The following is a 16914-nucleotide window of genomic DNA, read 5'->3' on the forward strand; positions in this document are numbered from 1 at the left end:
ATATCGAGTATGTCACGAAAATGACACAAACACAACTAACACGACATGATCTCCAGGTCTACTACTTCCCTCTCTGCATACTAAGCGGGCCTATAATAGCTTAATGGATCCACTAGAACTGTATTTGACATGTCCCAAAAGTCGTCTTTTTCTGTGGGTTTTATAGGAAGCCCAGAAACCCCAAAAGGGTGGCTCAAATTTCAAACCCCAAAAGGGCAAAAAATAGTCAAAATAATACAACTTGGTCCTTGCACAATACGCAAAAATCTGAGGAATTGTAAGAAGTGAGTCTGAAAAGTAGTCAAATATCTATAAATATGGTCTGAGAACTAGAAAGAAAGAAAAAGCTGAAACCCAACCAATTTAACAATGGCAGACACAGTAAAGAGGTAAGTGTATAAATAAAAAGATCCCATATCTTATCAATTATCTTCTTTTCTTCTTCCAGAATTTCTCAATATATTTTCATTGGGGTTTTTTGTTTTTTTCTGTCAGGTATGCAGTTGTGACAGGAGCTAACAAGGGGATTGGATTTGGCACAGTTAAGCAGTTGGCTTCAAAAGGCGTCGTGGTTGTGTTAACTGCTAGAGATGAGAAGAGGGGTCTTGAAGCTCTTGAAAAACTGAAAGATTTTGGCATTTCTGATCTCGTTGTTTTTCATCAGCTTGATGTAACAGATTCTGTTAGTGCTGCTAGATTGGCGGATTTTGTCAAAACCCAATTCGGGAAACTCGATATCTTGGTAAGTAAATATTGAAATTTTGAGCTGATTTTTACTGTTTAAGTTGAGCAATAGAGAGCAAAGATGATTAATCTCTGATTAATTACTTACTGATGAAGGCAGAGATGACAGGGATGAAATTTTTGGCAATTTTGTACTGTGTAGGTAAACAATGCAGCAGTTGTTGGAAGCATAGTAACCCCTGAAGATTTCAAATCAGCTTCAAGTGGTAAGGTGAGGTTCTCTGTGTGTATATATGTGTGTAGATATATATACATATCATAACCTTCATCATAAGGGTAAGATGATTTTGCCTTTTGGAATTGGAAGCAAGATTAATTGACAAGAGCAACCTTGTGAATCAGTAAAAGTTACATCCAGGCGAAAAGTTTAACAGATGCAAAACAATTTCCTTGTGGGTAGCGATTTTCATGCTCACTTTTTCTCCTGTATTGCTCTCTCGTTTTTGTTGCTTGACTCTCCTTACATTTATTCAATCCAAATGCTAGGAAGAAAAAAGAAATGAGTACAGGGGGAGAAAAGGAAGTGCGAAAATCGCTTCCCTTTCCTCATTTGAGATGAAGTTAGGGGCTTATGCAATACAATTTTCTGGGAACACAATCCTTGTACAATTTCATTCCCGTATAACTTTATAAATTAATTAGGGAAATTGATGATGCAAAACTTCGAAGAGGGTTAACTTTTTTTCTGGGATGCAGAGGTCTGAAGAAGTCAATTGTGAAAGAGTTTAAACTAGGTTTCTAGAGACTGATTTCATATATTCAACTTAATTGAATTTTGTTAAATTACTCTACAACAGCAGCTTGATCTTTATACAAGATTTACATACACACATGCAATAATAAAAGCTACGCATGCAATAAACAACTAACAGAAAGTGTTTGTCTAGCTGTGTTATTCTTCTGTCCATCTTCATAAGCACATGGCTTAGCCTGTGTTATTCTTCTGTCCATCTTCATAAGCACATGGCTTAGTAGCAGCATAATCATTTCAAGTCAGCAGCACATGACTTGGTTTATCACGCCCCCGCAAGCTAAGCGGTCGACCAAGAACGGGAAGCTTGGAAATAAGAAAGTGAAACCGAGTGGAAGACAAGCCTTTGGTCAGAAAATCTGCTACCTGATCCGAAGATGCAACATATCCCACAATAATTTCCTTCCGAGTAACCTTCTCACGAACATAATGATAATCAACTTCAACATGTCGCATTCGTGCTTGATATACAGGGTTCGAAGCAACGGCAAGAGCACTTATATTGTCACACCATAACCGAGGGGGTGTAAGAGAAAGATGAAGATCATGAAATAAATTGCGAAACCAAGACAAAGTAGCAGCAGTATAAGCGAGTTGACGATACTCAGCTTCAGTGCTTGAGCGAGAAACACCACGTTGTTTCTTGGAGCTCCATGAAATTAAATTAGATCCAAGAAAAATACAATAACCGCCTGTGGAACGACGATCATTAGGATCACCGGCATAGTCCGCATCCGCATAAGCGGTGATGGAGAGGGAACTTGGACGATAGAGCAAGCCATGATCATGAGTGCCTTTAAGATAACGCAAAATGCGTTTGACAGCAGCCCAGTGTACCGTTGTGGGAGAGTGCATGAACTGACATACTTGATTGACAGAGAAGGCAATGTCGGGACGAGTAAAGAGCAAATACTGAAGGGCACCCACGATACTACGGTATTCAGTAGCATCAGAAAGAGGATCTCCTTCGTGAAGAAGCAAACGACGGCCAGGAGATGATGGCGTGTGGATGGGCTTGCAGTCGGCCATGTGTGTGCGTTGAAGAAGGTCCCTGATATATTTGGCCTGGGACAAATGAAATCCAGATATGGTACGAGTAACCTCCATGCCTAGAAAATAATGGAGAGGCCCAAGATCTTTCATAGAAAAAAGTGAGCCAAGCTGAGCAATGAGTCGAGCAATCTGCGAACTATGATTTCCAGTGACCAAAATGTCATCAACGTAAATCAAGAGATAAATAATGGTGGTGCCATCAAAGTAAGTAAATAAGGATGAGTCAGCTTGGGAAGCAACGAACCCGAGTCCCTCTAGATGATTGGAGAAGCACTGAAACCACGCCCTGGGGGCTTGTTTGAGTCCGTAAAGCGAACGTTGCAATTTGCAGATATGAGTTGGGAACTGAGGATCAACAAAGCCCTGGGGTTGTCGCATATAGACATCTTCAGAGAGGGAACCATGTAAGAAGGCGTTCTGAACGTCCAACTGTCGGATAGTCCAATTGTAATGCAGTGCAACAGAAAGAATTAATCGGATGGTGGCGTGAGTAACCACAGGACTAAACGTTTCAGCGTAGTCGAGGCCTGCCTGCTGATGAAATCCATTAGCAACAAGTCGTGCTTTAAAGCGTTCGATGGAGCCATCGGATTTGCGTTTGATTCTGTAAACCCATTTGTTGGGAAGTACATTAAGATGTGGTTGATGCGGCACAAGAATCCAGGTGCCTGTGCGTTGGAGAGCGGTGAACTCCTCAGCCATGGCTTGACGCCACCGTGGACATTTGTTAGCCTGTGTAAAACTGGAGGGTTCAACCAAAGGATTAGCAACAGCAATTAAAGCATAGCGGGGATTAGGTTTACGAATGCCATCTTTGGCTCGGGTAAGCATGGAGTGAGATGGTAGAAGAGGTGTCAGGGGCACAGTGCTCGTGATCCCAATATTCGCAGGGGAAGGGTTAGAGGTAAGGGAAGGAATAGTGGGTGGTATGAGAGGGATAGTTGGGTTGGCAAACGGTGGAGTGGTAGTGGATAAAGGTAGAGATGGGTTAGGATTAGGTGGCAAGGTTATAGGGTGGACACGGTGGGAAGTGTGGGTGAGTGGGTTTGGAGGTGGCAGGATGGGATCAATGGTGATCATGTCAGGGGATGGAGTATGCAAAACCGGAGGAACAACCATATCCTTATAGGGAAAGCATTTTTCATCAAAAATAACATGGCGAGACATAAAAAATTTACCCGTGGATGGATCAAAACAACGATAGCCCAGCTGATTTAAAGAATATCCAAGAAAAATACACTTTTTAGACCGGAATTGAAGTTTGTTTTGAGTATATGGGCGAAGATATGGGAAGCATGCACATCCAAAAACCTTTAAAAATTCATAGGTAGGAGGAGTGGAGAATAATGTTTGAAAGGGAGATGCATTATGTAAAACTTTGGTGGGCAAGCGATTAATCAAATAATTGGCAGTGTGAAAAGCCTCTACCCAAAACGTGACAGGTATGGATGCATGAGAAAGAAGGGTAAGGCCAGTTTCAACTATATGTCGATGTTTACGTTCGGCAAGGCCATTTTGTTGAGGGTGATGAGGACATGTAAAACGATGATGAATGCCATGAGAGGATAAATAGGTTTTAAAAACATGATTCATATATTCACCACCACCATTGGTTTGCAAAGATTTGATGTGTCGACTAAACATATTTTCAACGAGTTTCTTGAAAGTGACAAAAGTATTAAATACTTCGGATTTTAGTTTTAAAGGATATATCCAAGAGTAGCGCGAATAATCATCAATAAAAATCACATAATATTTAAATCCATCAATCGAGTAAGACGGGGAAGTCCATACATCCGAATGAATTAAATCTAAAGGAAATTTGGAAATTGAACTTGAAAGCGGGAAGGGAAGCTTGTGACTTTTGCCTAGAGGACAAGAGTGACATAGAGCAGAAGTCACATGACCATGAATTGGCAATTTATTTCTAGCAACTAAAAACTTTAAAATAGAAGAAGAAGGATGCCCTAATCTAGAGTGCCACACTGCATCAGAGACGCGACCACCATAAAATGCAAAAACGCCATGTTTATTGTTTGATGAAAGACTGGAAAAAGGATAGAAGCCGTTCTTACTCCGGCCTTGCAAAAGGATCTTCCCTGTTGTTAGGTCCTGAACACGATAAGAATGGGGATATAAGGTCAGGGAGCAGTGGTTATCCATAGTAAAACGATTGATAGAAATAATATTGGTGGAAGCATTGGGACAATATAAGGTGTTGGAAAGATTAAAGGTATGGGAGGGAGTGCGAATATGTGAGTGACCAACTTGAGAGATATGCAAACCTGTGCCACCAACTACACCATTCACATGGTGATTTCCATTGTACTCTCGGGGATCAGCCACTTGTGTCAGATCATTCGTAATATGAGCATTAGCTCCAGAATCAAAGAGCCAATTTTGAACTTGAGGAGGAGCCACGGGGAGATGGTCAGGAGCATGAGCAGCGGCAGCAAAGGCCTGAAGCTTGGGCGCAGGAACACGACCTTCGTATGCCATGTTCATACGATTGTAGCAATTGATAGCAGAGTGACCAGGTTTGTGGCAGATTTGACAATGAACACGACCATTGGGATTAAAGCCATGACTTTGCTGAGGGCCAACACCAAGGACACCATCATTAGGAGCACGAGCTCCTGGCTGTTGAATCACTCCACGACCACCAGAAAAATGACCACGGCCGCCACGACCCGCAACAGCATGAAAGCCACGACCACGACCAGCACCGGCCTGAAAACCGCGCCCTCCACGGGCAGCAATGAGAGCAGTAGGGGCAGCATCAAGGTGGACCACCTGACTCATCTTGTGGCGACGTTCGGCACCGAGAAGCAAGGCCTCCAAAGCACCATAGGAGATGGCATCCTCGCGAGCTTGAGCAGACGAGACGGTGCTTTCAAACGCAGGACCAACATTGTTGAGAACAATGGCTACCAAGTCCGAGTCTGAAACAGGAGACCCCGAGAGAGATAGAGTGTCAGCGAGAGAGTTCACACGATCCAGAAAATCAGCAATGGATGAATCACCACGATGCGTGTTCATCAGATCACTCCTGAGTTGTAAAAGACGACCAGTTGATGTGGAAGCATAACGTTCTCGGAGAGAAGTCCAAGCGGAGTGAGAACTATTTTTGCCAATAAGAGTGGCCAAAACAGTGGGGTGAACGGAACTGTTGATCCATGATATAACCATGGCATCCTGCTGCATCCATAGTTCGAAAGCAGGGTTGACAGCAGTGGTGAGATTGCCGTCAGTGTCTTTTAGAAAAGCCGAAGGACACAGATTAGTGCCATCAACGAAGGAGACGAGGTTCCTGCTACGAAGCAGGGGAAGCATTTGCGCATGCCAAAGAGGGTAGTTGGTACGATCAAGCTTGATCGTCAAAAAATTGGAGACATTAGGGATAGCAGAAGGGGTTAGGGCAGAAGAGGAATCGGAGGAGGAAAACGCAGAAGAGGCCATAGCGAGAACAAAAAATTCTAGGGTTGTCGTGAGACTTTCTTAGCTCTGTGATACCATGAAAGAGTTTAAACTAGGTTTCTAGAGACTGATTTCATATATTCAACTTAATTGAATTTTGTTAAATTACTCTACAACAGCAGCTTGATCTTTATACAAGATTTACATACACACATGCAATAATAAAAGCTACGCATGCAATAAACAACTAACAGAAAGTGTTTGTCTAGCTGTGTTATTCTTCTGTCCATCTTCATAAGCACATGGCTTAGCCTGTGTTATTCTTCTGTCCATCTTCATAAGCACATGGCTTAGTAGCAGCATAATCATTTCAAGTCAGCATCACATGACTTGGTTGTGCTGCTGACTTGGTTTATCAAATTGGAGTGAAATACCGACCATACCAAACGACGAGGTAGCGGAACAATGCCTGAAGACAAACTACTATGGTACCAAAAGTGTGACTGAAGCGCTTTTGCCCCTCCTCCGGCTATCTGATTCTCCAAGAATCGTGAATGTTTCTTCCGGTGTTGGTAAACTAATGGTATGATCAACATAAAAATATGTTTCTTTTTCTGGCATTCCCTTGACAAGATCAAATTTCCACTTAGTTGTTGAAATAGTTGATGAAATTGAACCAAATATTTCAGTCAAATTGTTTTCCTTTTATGAAATGTATTAGAGAACTCTGTCCTTCATCTGTTTTACAAAAAGGAATCCTTCTGTTTTTTCATACGTAAGATGCAATTTTTGTGTTTCGAAATCAAACCAAAACTCTCCTGTCTTTCATGCTGCTTCAGAATTTTCCAAATGGATGGGCTAAAGAGGTACTGAGTGATGCCGAGAGACTTACAGAAGAGAAGATAGATTCTGTGTTGATTAGATTTTTGGAAGACTTAAAAAAAGGAGACACCAAAGTCTGGTCTCCTATTTTTCCACCCTATACAGTCTCGAAAGCAGCATTGAACGCATACACCAGGATTCTGGCCAAGAAGTATCCGAATTTCTGCATCAATTGTGTGAGCCCTGGATTTGTCAAAACAGATATAACCTTCAATGTTGGCATCTTAACCATCGACGAAGGTGCTGAAACCCTTGTCAGGTTGGCGCTACTTCCCAACGGCGGTCCTACTGGTCTCTACTTTGGTCAGAAAGAAGTCGCTTCGTTCTGAGTACTTAATAGTTTTTGCACAATGTAACAGATGAAGTTTGGGACTTTCGTAATAGGTGTGTGTGTGATCACTTTCTCTAGAAATTTTTACAATGATTGTTAAAGAAATTTTTCTTAGACATTTATTCTGTCCAAAATAAATAAATGTCAATGCTGCAATTTGAGCATTCGTCCATGAACACTATTGCAGTTTTCTGTAAACACAATCCTTCTACTATTTTATTCCGTCTATAAGTTAATGCATCGTCTCCTGGGTATAAAAGAACATGAAGAAGTCAAGTAGAGTGAAAAATCGAGCCATAATCTACGAGTTTCAGAAGGAATGTGTTACTCTTCCAGCTATCTAATTTACCAAGAATTGGCAATATTTTTCCGGTGTTGCTGAGCTAACGGTGTGAGCAACTTAGAAAACTATATTTCCTAGGCATACTCATAACAAATCAAAGTTTATAGGAGTGGTTAATATGGTTGATAAAGTTTTTGAACAAAAACATTTCAGTCAATTTGTTTGCCTTAAATAAGACGTTGGAGAATATTTTGTTCTCAATCTCTATATCTTTGGTACCTTCGTTCAGGAGCCCGGCTGAAAATTCATTATTCAACATAGTTATTCGAAAATCGTAAATTTAATCAAGAAAAATATATTCCAGAAGTTTCAACAGATCTTGAAAAAAAGAGACAAGTAGAAGTTGATTGAATGAATCGATTGAACCATATGTTACTAAACGAGCCTTGTACTGTTGGATGAATAGATTAGAATTGCGTTTAACATGGTCTGTAACTTTATTTTTTGTGGATCTTAAATGAGGCCCAGAAGGAAGAAAAAAATAGTCAACGTCACATGACCTCAATGCATACACTCTCTGCAAATAGTTCATATGACCTCATTGCATACGCATCTGCAAAAAACTGACGAATTGTAAGAAGTGAGTATGAAAAACTGGGTCAAATGTCCATAAATATTGGTCTGAGAACTAGAAAGAAAGAAAAAGCTGAAAGCAAATCAATTTAACAATGGCAGAAGCAGTAAGGAGGTAGTTTTATTTGTAACACCCATTTTTTCTTACATATTATCTTTCTTTTTCTTTTTTCTTTTTTTTTTTTCCAGAATTTCTTAATTTGGTTTTTCTGTCAGGTATGCAGTTGTGACAGGAGCTAACAAAGGGGTTGGATTTGGCACAGTTAAGCAGTTGGCTTCAAAAGGCGTCGTAGTTGTGTTAACTGCTAGGGATGAGAAGAGGGGTCTTGAAGCTCTTGAAAAACTGAAAGATTTTGGCATTTCTGATTTGGTTGTTTTTCATCAGCTTGATGTAACAGATTCTGCTAGCGCTGCTGTATTGGCGGATTTTGTGAAAACCCAATTCGGAAAACTCGATATCTTGGTATGTAAATCTCAAAACTTAGAGCTGATATTTGCTGGTTAGGTTAAGCAATACAGTTTATTATTAACCACGGATTACCTGCTGATGAATGATGATGTTTGCTTTAATTTGTGTTTTAAGTTGAAGTAAACATAACAAAGATGAAACTTTTGGAACTTTTGTGCTGTGTAGGTAAATAATGCAGCAATTAATGGAAGCATGGTAAACCCTGAAGCTTTTATATCAGCTGCTACTGGTAAGGTGAGGTTTTGTGTGTGTGTGTGTGTCTCTCTCTCTCTATATATATATATGGATCAGTAAAACTCACATCTAGGCAAAAAAATTATTAGACGCAAAGCATTTTCTTGTGTAGTGGGTAGCAGTTTTCAGACTCTCGTCTTCTCCTTATGCATCATTCTCCTTTTTTTCCCTTGATTCTTCTTTAATATATTCAATCCAAAGGCTGGGAACAAAAAGGGAGTGAAAGGGTGAAGAGGGAGTGCGAGAGTCGATTCCGGGTTGTTTTTTTAAGATGAGGTTAGGAATTATTCAATAATTGTGGGACACAATCCTTGTACAAATTTCGTTCTCTTATAACTTCACTTTGGGAAAGTAATGATGCAAAACTTCAAAGGGGGTTAATTAACGTTTTTCTCCCGGATGTAGAAGCCTGAAGAAATAAATTGGAATGAAATACCGACTATACCAAACTACGAGTTAGCAGAAGAATGCCTGAAAACAAACTACTATGGTACAAAAAGAGTGACTGAAGCGCTTTTGCCCCTCCTCCAGCTATCAGATTCTCCCAGAATCGTCAATGTTTCTACCGGTGCTGCTAAGCTTATGGTATGGCATTCTCCTAACAGGATCAAGTTCCGCTTAGTTGTTGATATGGTTGATGAAATTGAACCAAAGATTTTCAGTCGATTTATTTTCCTTTAACAAAAAATATTGGAGAACTCTTTGTCCTTCATCTGTTTTTTATTTTGAAAGTGTGCTTGTTTGGAACTTACTAAACCTTTCTATACATAGATGCAATATTTTCTGTTTCGAAATCAAACTAAAACTCTGTCGTCTTGCACGGTGCTTCAGAATTTTCCAAATGGATGGCCTAAAGAGGTACTGAGTGATGCAGAGACACTTACAGAAGAGAGAATAGATTCTGTGTTGAGTGGATTTTTGGAAGACTCTAAACGAGGTTTGCAAGACATCAAAATCTGGCCTCCTGTTTTTCCACCCTATACAGTCTCGAAAGCCGCCTTGAACGCGTACACTAGGATTTTGGCCAAAAAGTATCCAAATTTCTGCATCAACTGTGGCAGCCCTGGATTTGTCAAAACCGACATGAGCTTCGATGCTGGCATCTTAACCATCGACGAAGGTGCTGAAAGCATTGTCAGGTTGGCGCTACTCCCCAACGGCGGTTCTACTGGCCTCTACTTTTCTAGGAAAGAAGTGGCACCTTTTTGAAGGTTCTTTTATGTTTCATGAATAATGATCATCAATAGTGTGTGTACATTGTAATAAATGAAGTTTACAAGCTTATGTTATAATGTCATGAAAATTGACTTGCTGTTACAATGCAGAGTGTCGTTCTCCTGGTCACCCATTCACTCTTAGTCTCTTTCTCTTTGCCCTTGATATCAATTATGTTCAAAGAGAATGTAAAATGCTACAAGATGAAGACATGGTGATTGGCTTTATGACTTTAGTAGATTTGATTGAGATGAGCGGTTTATTTTTAGCTTGGTAATGAGGAGGGCTTAAAGCTCAAACACACAGAAAGGAAGCAATACAGCAAAAGGCCGAAAACTTGTATTTTCTTGTGGGTGTAAAAAGAAAGCCCAAAGGCCCATAAACCAAACCAAAACTTTTTTTTTTTTGACAAATGTGATTCTAAATTAGTCTAATTTACGGGTGCAAAGATATGGGTACATTACAGTGTACTATCGTAGACTAGCTAACTCATGATTCCAAATTGCACCAAAACTTCAAACTTTAATGTCACATCCCCGTCCGGGACGAATCACTTCTCAGGCCCGCTCCACCACCGTAGCACGATATTGTCCGCTTTGGGCCCTGACTACGCCTTCACGATTTTTGTTTCTGAGAACTCACACGAGAACTTCCCAGTGGGTCACCCATCATGGGATTGCTCTCGCACGCTACTCGCTTAACTTCGGAGTTCCGATGGAACCTGAAACCAGTGATCTCCCAAAAGGCCTCGTGCTAAGTAGGGATGAGAATATACATTTAAGGATCACTCCTCTGGGCGATGTGGGATGTTACAATCTGACACGCCCCGACCCTGATATTCCCCGAATACCAGGATAGACACGTGCTGGCCGACACCTGAGGGTGATGAAAGCCATTAATTGATACAAAAGCTAAGAACAAGAAATAAATAAGGGTTAGAATTTTAAAATACAAAGAATTAATAATTTAGGAACGTGCTCAGAGCATACAACTAACTAGAGTTCTAAAAGAATTAATATAAGATTTAATAAATAACGGATGTGGGTCCTACACCAAGAGGACTCGAATATGCCAAAGCGAAGACGTTGACGTCGGGATCATATGCCTCGATTCTAAATCCTGAAAGGAGACGCAAAACAAGGGTGAGTGGACCAAGTTCATATATATACATAATACAAAAACAGTTATGAACATACTAACCCCCAGGTTTATATATAATGAAAACTACTAGCATAAATAAGTGATAAGTTTTCCTGAAACTCTAGCATTCCAAAAATATCTCAAAAATCGTATCGCGGAAATCAAAACAGTAAACATCTCATAGATCGTCTCGTAAGCGCGGTGTGTTGCTAGTAAGATCACTAAATAAATATAACTCCCGGCCCAATGCCTGTTTCGTGGTCTCTGCGCCCGTAGCCAGAGATTACCAACTCTCGACCTAATGCATGCCCCATGTCCCTCAGCCCGTAGGTAGGGATTATTTCTCCCGGCCTAAATGCCAACACCAGATCCTCGCCTCAAACGGCATAGTGTCCTAGGTACGCATAAATAGTTACGCCTCTAAAAAATAACCACTTCATAGTATAAAGTCATCCATCGTCTATATTATAAAGAGGGGTTTCGAAAACATGTTCTAAAATCCTATCGTCATCCATCAGATAGTCTACCAGTTCATGGTTTTTATACAAAATATGATATATTAAAATATAGCTCAATATAGGCCAACAATTAATTCCTCACCAAAACACGAGACGAAAATCAATATATTCAGTAAACAGACTTAACATAAAATCAAATCATAAACTCGAAAGGCATGCTATTCATTTATGCAATTGAACTATAAAATCATGTAATTTTAGATGGGGTCCACTCACAGTACTTCGCCATCGAAAAGCCGCGCAGCTAACGAATATGCAAAAGCCACAATAATTGTCCCTAAACACATAAAGAGTCCAATAAATAAAACTATATAATAGCAATTGAATTTGGGAAAACGGACATTGGAAACAGATTCAGAACGTCGAATTACCTTAAGAATGGTCCTGGATAAATTTCGTAAAAGTCCATAGAATATTCTAGAGAATATTCCCTGATGGAAAATTCTCTAATAGAATATTGGGTCGGTTAGGGTTTAGGGTTTAGGACTTGGGTTAGGGTTAAGTTCTAGAATAATGGGTTAATGGGTTTAGGCTAAGGGCTAAGGGGTTTGGGTTAAGCTTTTAAAAATGGTTGGGCTTTAAGAGTTTGGGTTTAGTTTCAAACAATTAATAAAATAAAAATAAAAGGATTTGGATTGGGTTTAAGGGAAAAAGGGCTTAGGGTTTTAAGGGTTAAAAGAGTCCACGGGCCAAGGCCCTAACTGAATGGCCCAAGGGCCTTTGGGTTTCTAATAGAAAATAAACAAATAAAATAAATAACAAAACAAAAAAGATTGGGTTGCCTTAAGGTTTTGGGCTTAGGCTCAACGGCTCGAAGGCCTGGTTTGAAAGGGCTTTGGGGCTTGAAAGCCCAGCCCGAGTTCCAATTGTGGGTCATCCGATCCATTTGAAAGAGAAGGCCGGATTTCGGCCGGAAAACTGAACAAACTTTAAACGTTAATAACTTTGTCGATACTCAACGAAATCAAGTAATTCAAAAACGGAAATCGTATCCCTCGAAGAGACGAAGAGAATGGTACCTCACATGACATCTAACTTGCTGTGGTTTGACCGAAAAATGCCTCGAAAGCCTCGAAGGTCGCCTGAAACTGGGTAAGATTCAAATGAATATAACTTCTTCAATACTCAACGAAATTGGGTGAAACAAAAAGGAAAGTTGTAGTACTCAGGGAGAAGAAGAGATTTATACCTTGCACGCTGGCCAAACCACCATGGTTTGGCCGGAATTTTCCTCGAAAGTGGCGCTCTGCGTCGGAGCTCACATACGGGGCTTTATGGTTTGACTTCCAAGATGCCAAGACTACGGTTGAGTTTGTAGTGACAAGATAAAGACGATGGTGATGTTGAAATTGTGATTTGATGATGATTTTAGGATATAGGTTATGGGTGTTGCACGGTGAAGGAGAAGAAGAAAAAGAGAAAATGAGGGAGAGTGACGGGAAAGAGAGGGAATAAGGAGACCAAAAAGGGGTTCCATGTGGCACACAATTTAACATCAAAAACAATTTTAAAAGAAAATAATACTCAAAACAAAATGAAATTACATTATTTTTAGGGGTGGTGTTTTACATTAAAATCAAAAACAAAAAATGTCAAAGTTATACTCTAAACCTCATTACACTGAGATTAAAACCTTAAAAAGCAAGTTTGTTTATTTCTTTTATTCTTGCTATCAAATTCAAAAATGAGTGATCATGTACTCTTTGACTACCTACCTTATGGCGAAGATAACATTTTTGGAGTTTTATATGACCTCATTGTATACCCTATGTTATATGGTCTCATTGCGCACAAAAAAAAAAGACACCAAAATTTGGTCTCCTATTTTTCCTGTACAGTTTCAAAAGCAGCCTTGAACGTATAAACTAGGATTCTGGCCAAGAAGTATCCGACTTTCTGCATCAATTGTCTGAGCCTTGGATTTGTCAAAACAGTATAACCTTCAATGTTGGCATCTTAACCATTGATGAAGGTGCTGAAAGCCTTGTTAGGTTGGCTGGCAGTCTTACTGGTCTTTACTTTGGTCACAAAGAAGTCGCATCTTTTTTAGTACTTAATAGTTTTTGCACAATGTAACAGATGAAGTAAGGGACTTTCGTAATAGGGTATGTGTGTGATCATCTCCCTAGAGAGTTTATATGATGATTATGTAGTGCAAACAAATTTTCTTATAGATTTATTCATTGTCCAAAATAAGTAAATGTCAATGCTGCAATTTGAGCATTCGGCAATGAACATTGTTGCAGTTTTTTGTAAACACAATCCTTCAACCATTTTATTCCGCCTATAAGTTCATGCATCGTCTCCTGGATGCAAAAGAGCATGAAGAGGTCGAGTGGAGTGAAACATCGAGCCACAAACTACGAGTTTGCAGAAGAAATGTGTTACTCTTCCAGCTATCTGATATACCAAGAATTGGCAATATTTTTCCGGCTATCTTTGGTTCCTTCATTCAGGAGCCTGGCTGAAAAAATTCTTTATTCAATATAGTTATTCGAAAATCGTAAATGCAATCAAGAAAAATATATTCCATAAGTTTCAACAGATCTTGAAAAATGAGACAAGTAGAAGTTGATTACAGAGAGTAAAAAAGCAAAAATAGAGAATGTCGTTGAACTATACACTACTAAACGAGCCTTGCGTCGCTGAGTGAATCGATTAGAATTGCGTTTAACATGGCCCGTAACTTTATTTTCTGTGTATCTTAAATGAGGCCCAGAAGGAAGAAAAAAATAGTCAACGTCATATGACCTCATTGCATAAGCATTTGCAAAAAAACTGACGAATTGTAAGAAGTGTAGGATTCTCTTCCCTCCTCTTTTCATCTTCTCTTCTCATATTCTTTATTTATTTTTTTCTTTCTTTTTTTATAAAAAAAATAATATAAAATATTGAGGTAGCTTAACCGTGACTATTCAAATAGAATGGCAAGGGGAGGGAAAAAAAAGAGATGAGAGAATCCTACTCCTTATTTATAACATCCATTTTTTCTTAAGAAAACTAATGAAAAAAATTTGAAAAGAGTTTTAACGATAAGAACAAAATAAATGGTAAGTGAATAGTACTATGATTGACTTTTAATATAAAAAACTTTTGTTAAAGTTCCATTTTTTTCTTGGACAAGGATTGTCTGCCCCTTCCCGTGCCTTCTTGTTTTGTGTGGTCACGGTTAAGCCACGTCAACATTTTATATTATTTTTTTATAGATATAATAAGACAAAAATGTATAGTAATATAAAATATTGACGTGGCTTAACTGTGAGTACACAAACAAAAGTGCACGAAAAGGGCACGGGAAGGTCACCGAAAATGGACTGCAGACAATCCTTGTCCTTTTTTTCTTACCTATTATCTTTTTTTTTTTCTATTCTTTTTCTTTTTCCAGAATTTCTTAATTTGGTTTTTCTGTCAGGTATGCAGTTGTGACAGGAGCTAACAAAGGGGTTGGATTTGGCACAGTTAAGCAGTTGGCTTCAAAAGGAGTCGTAGTTGTGTTAACTGCTAGAAATGAGAAGAGGGGTCTTGAAGCTCTAGGGAAAGTGAAAGATTTTGGCATTTCTGATCTGGTTGTTTTTCATCAGCTTGATGTAACAGATTCTGCTAGCGCTGCTGTATTGGCGGATTTTGTGAAAACCCAATTCGGAAAACTCGATATCTTGGTATGTAAATCTCAAACCTTGGAGCCGATTTTTACTGGTTAGGTTAAGCAATACAATTTATTATTAATTTCGGATTACCTGCTGATGAATGATGATATTTGCTTTAATTTGTGTTTTTAAGTTGAAGTAAACATAACAAAGATGGAACTTTTGTGCTGTGTAGGTAAATAACGCAGCAATTAATGGAAGCATAATAAACCCTGAAGCTTTTATATCAGCTGCTACTGCTAAGGTGAGGTTCTGTATATATACATACATATATGTATATAAATGTATATGGATCAGTAAAAGTTACATCTAGGCAAAAAATTTATTAGACGCAAAGCATCTTGTGTAGCGGTTTTCAGACTCTAGTTTTCTCCTTTTGCATCACTCTCCTTTTTTTTTTCCCTTGATTCTTCTTTGATATATTCAATCCAAAGGCTAGGAACAAAAAAGGAGTGAAAGGGTGAAGTGGGAGTGCGAAATTCACTTCCCAGATGTTTTTTAAGATGAGGTTAGGAATTATTCAATACTTCTGGGACACAATCCTTGTACAAATTTCATTCTCTTGTAACTTCAATTGGGAAAGTAATGATGGAAAACTTCAAAGGGGGTTAATTAACGTCTTTCTCCCGGATGTACAAGCCTGGTGAAATCAATTGGAGTGAAATATTGATAACACCAAGCTATGAGTTAGCAGAAGAATGCCTGAAAACAAACTACTATGGTACAAAAAGAGTGACTGAAGCGCTTTTGCCCCTCCTCCAGCTATCGGATTCTCCCAGAATCATCAATGTTTCTACCGGTGCTGCCAAGCTAATGGTATGGCATTCTCCTAACAGGATCAAGTTCCGCTTAGTTGTTGATATGGTTGATGAAATTGAACCAAAAATTTTCAGCCGATTTATTTGCCTTTAACAAAAAAATATTGGAGAACTCTTTGTCCTTCATCTGTTTTTTATTTTTGAAGTGTGCTTGGTTGGAACTTACTAAACCTTTCTATACATAGATGCAATATTTTCTGTTTCGAAATCGAGCTAAAACTCTGTCGTCTTGCACGATGCTTCAGAATTTTCCAAATGGATGGCCTAAAGAGGTACTGAGTGATGCAGGGACACTTACAGAAGAGAGAATAGATTCTGTGTTGAATGGATTTTTGGAAGACTCTAAACAAGGTTTGCAAGACACCAAAATCTGGCCTCCTGTTTTTCCACCCTATACAGTCTCGAAAGCAGCCTTGAACGCGTACACTAGGATTTTGGCCAAAAAGTATCCAAATTTCTGCATCAACTGTGGCAGCCCAGGATTTGTCAAAACCGACATGAGCTTCAATGCTGGCATCTTAACCATCGACGAAGGTGCTGAAAGCATTGTCAGGTTGGCGTTACTCCCCAACGGCAGTTCTACTGGCCTCTACTTTTCTCCGAAAGAAGTGGCACCTTTTTGAAGGTTCTTTTATGTTTCATGAATAATGATCATCATTAGTGTGTTTACAATGTAACAAATGCAGTTTATGAGCTTATGTTATATGTTCATGAAAATTGACTTGCCTATTGCAATACGGAGTGTCATTCTCTTGGTCACTCACTCACTCTTGCTCTCG

At 39.3% G+C, this 16914-nt stretch overlaps 2 protein-coding genes across 11 annotated transcripts; both read left to right on the forward strand.

The window, feature by feature from the left end:
* The first annotated feature begins 228 nt into the window (after nucleotides 1–228).
* On the forward strand, nucleotides 229–7354 carry LOC126618504 ((+)-neomenthol dehydrogenase-like). Its single transcript, XM_050286599.1, has 6 exons — nucleotides 229–389; nucleotides 496–742; nucleotides 887–955; nucleotides 5503–5516; nucleotides 6383–6548; nucleotides 6805–7354. Exons 1-6 carry the CDS (start codon nucleotides 370–372, stop codon nucleotides 7174–7176), a joined length of 888 nt encoding a protein of 295 aa, XP_050142556.1. The 5' UTR covers nucleotides 229–369; the 3' UTR covers nucleotides 7177–7354.
* A 685-nt stretch (nucleotides 7355–8039) lies between these two features.
* On the forward strand, nucleotides 8040–16902 carry LOC126618411 ((+)-neomenthol dehydrogenase-like). 10 transcript variants are annotated; one of them, XM_050286476.1, is made up of 6 exons: nucleotides 8080–8209; nucleotides 8311–8557; nucleotides 8729–8797; nucleotides 9203–9382; nucleotides 9629–9917; nucleotides 16670–16902. In XM_050286476.1, exons 1-6 carry the CDS (start codon nucleotides 8190–8192, stop codon nucleotides 16756–16758), a joined length of 894 nt encoding a protein of 297 aa, XP_050142433.1. In that variant the 5' UTR covers nucleotides 8080–8189; the 3' UTR covers nucleotides 16759–16902. The 10 variants fall into 10 exon arrangements, with proteins under 10 accessions (XP_050142473.1, XP_050142490.1, XP_050142464.1 ...); XM_050286516.1 differs by lacking the exons at nucleotides 8311–8557; nucleotides 8729–8797; nucleotides 9203–9382; nucleotides 9629–9917 and adding exons at nucleotides 15083–15329; nucleotides 15493–15561; nucleotides 16080–16133 and having other exon boundaries at nucleotides 8040–8209; nucleotides 16381–16902; XM_050286507.1 differs by lacking the exons at nucleotides 8311–8557; nucleotides 8729–8797; nucleotides 9203–9382; nucleotides 9629–9917 and adding exons at nucleotides 15083–15329; nucleotides 15493–15561; nucleotides 15957–16133 and having other exon boundaries at nucleotides 8042–8209; nucleotides 16381–16902.
* Nucleotides 16903–16914: the final 12 nt, after the last annotated feature.

This window comes from Malus sylvestris, chromosome 1 (assembly GCF_916048215.2).
Source record: "Malus sylvestris chromosome 1, drMalSylv7.2, whole genome shotgun sequence".
In the NCBI taxonomy this organism is placed as follows: Eukaryota; Viridiplantae; Streptophyta; class Magnoliopsida; order Rosales; family Rosaceae; genus Malus; species Malus sylvestris.

Excerpts from the sequence above, each read along its gene's own strand:
- LOC126618411 (XM_050286484.1), top strand. The coding sequence starts at position 8,190 with ATGGCAGAAGCAGTAAGGAG. Across the intron at positions 8,558-8,728 it reads TCGGAAAACTCGATATCTTG|GTAAATAATGCAGCAATTAA; the intron begins GTATGTAAATCT and ends TGTGCTGTGTAG. Across the intron at positions 8,798-9,202 it reads TATCAGCTGCTACTGGTAAG|AAGCCTGAAGAAATAAATTG; the intron begins GTGAGGTTTTGT and ends TCCCGGATGTAG.
- LOC126618504 (XM_050286599.1), top strand. The coding sequence starts at position 370 with ATGGCAGACACAGTAAAGAG. Across the intron at positions 743-886 it reads TCGGGAAACTCGATATCTTG|GTAAACAATGCAGCAGTTGT; the intron begins GTAAGTAAATAT and ends TGTACTGTGTAG. Across the intron at positions 6,549-6,804 it reads CCGGTGTTGGTAAACTAATG|AATTTTCCAAATGGATGGGC; the intron begins GTATGATCAACA and ends ATGCTGCTTCAG.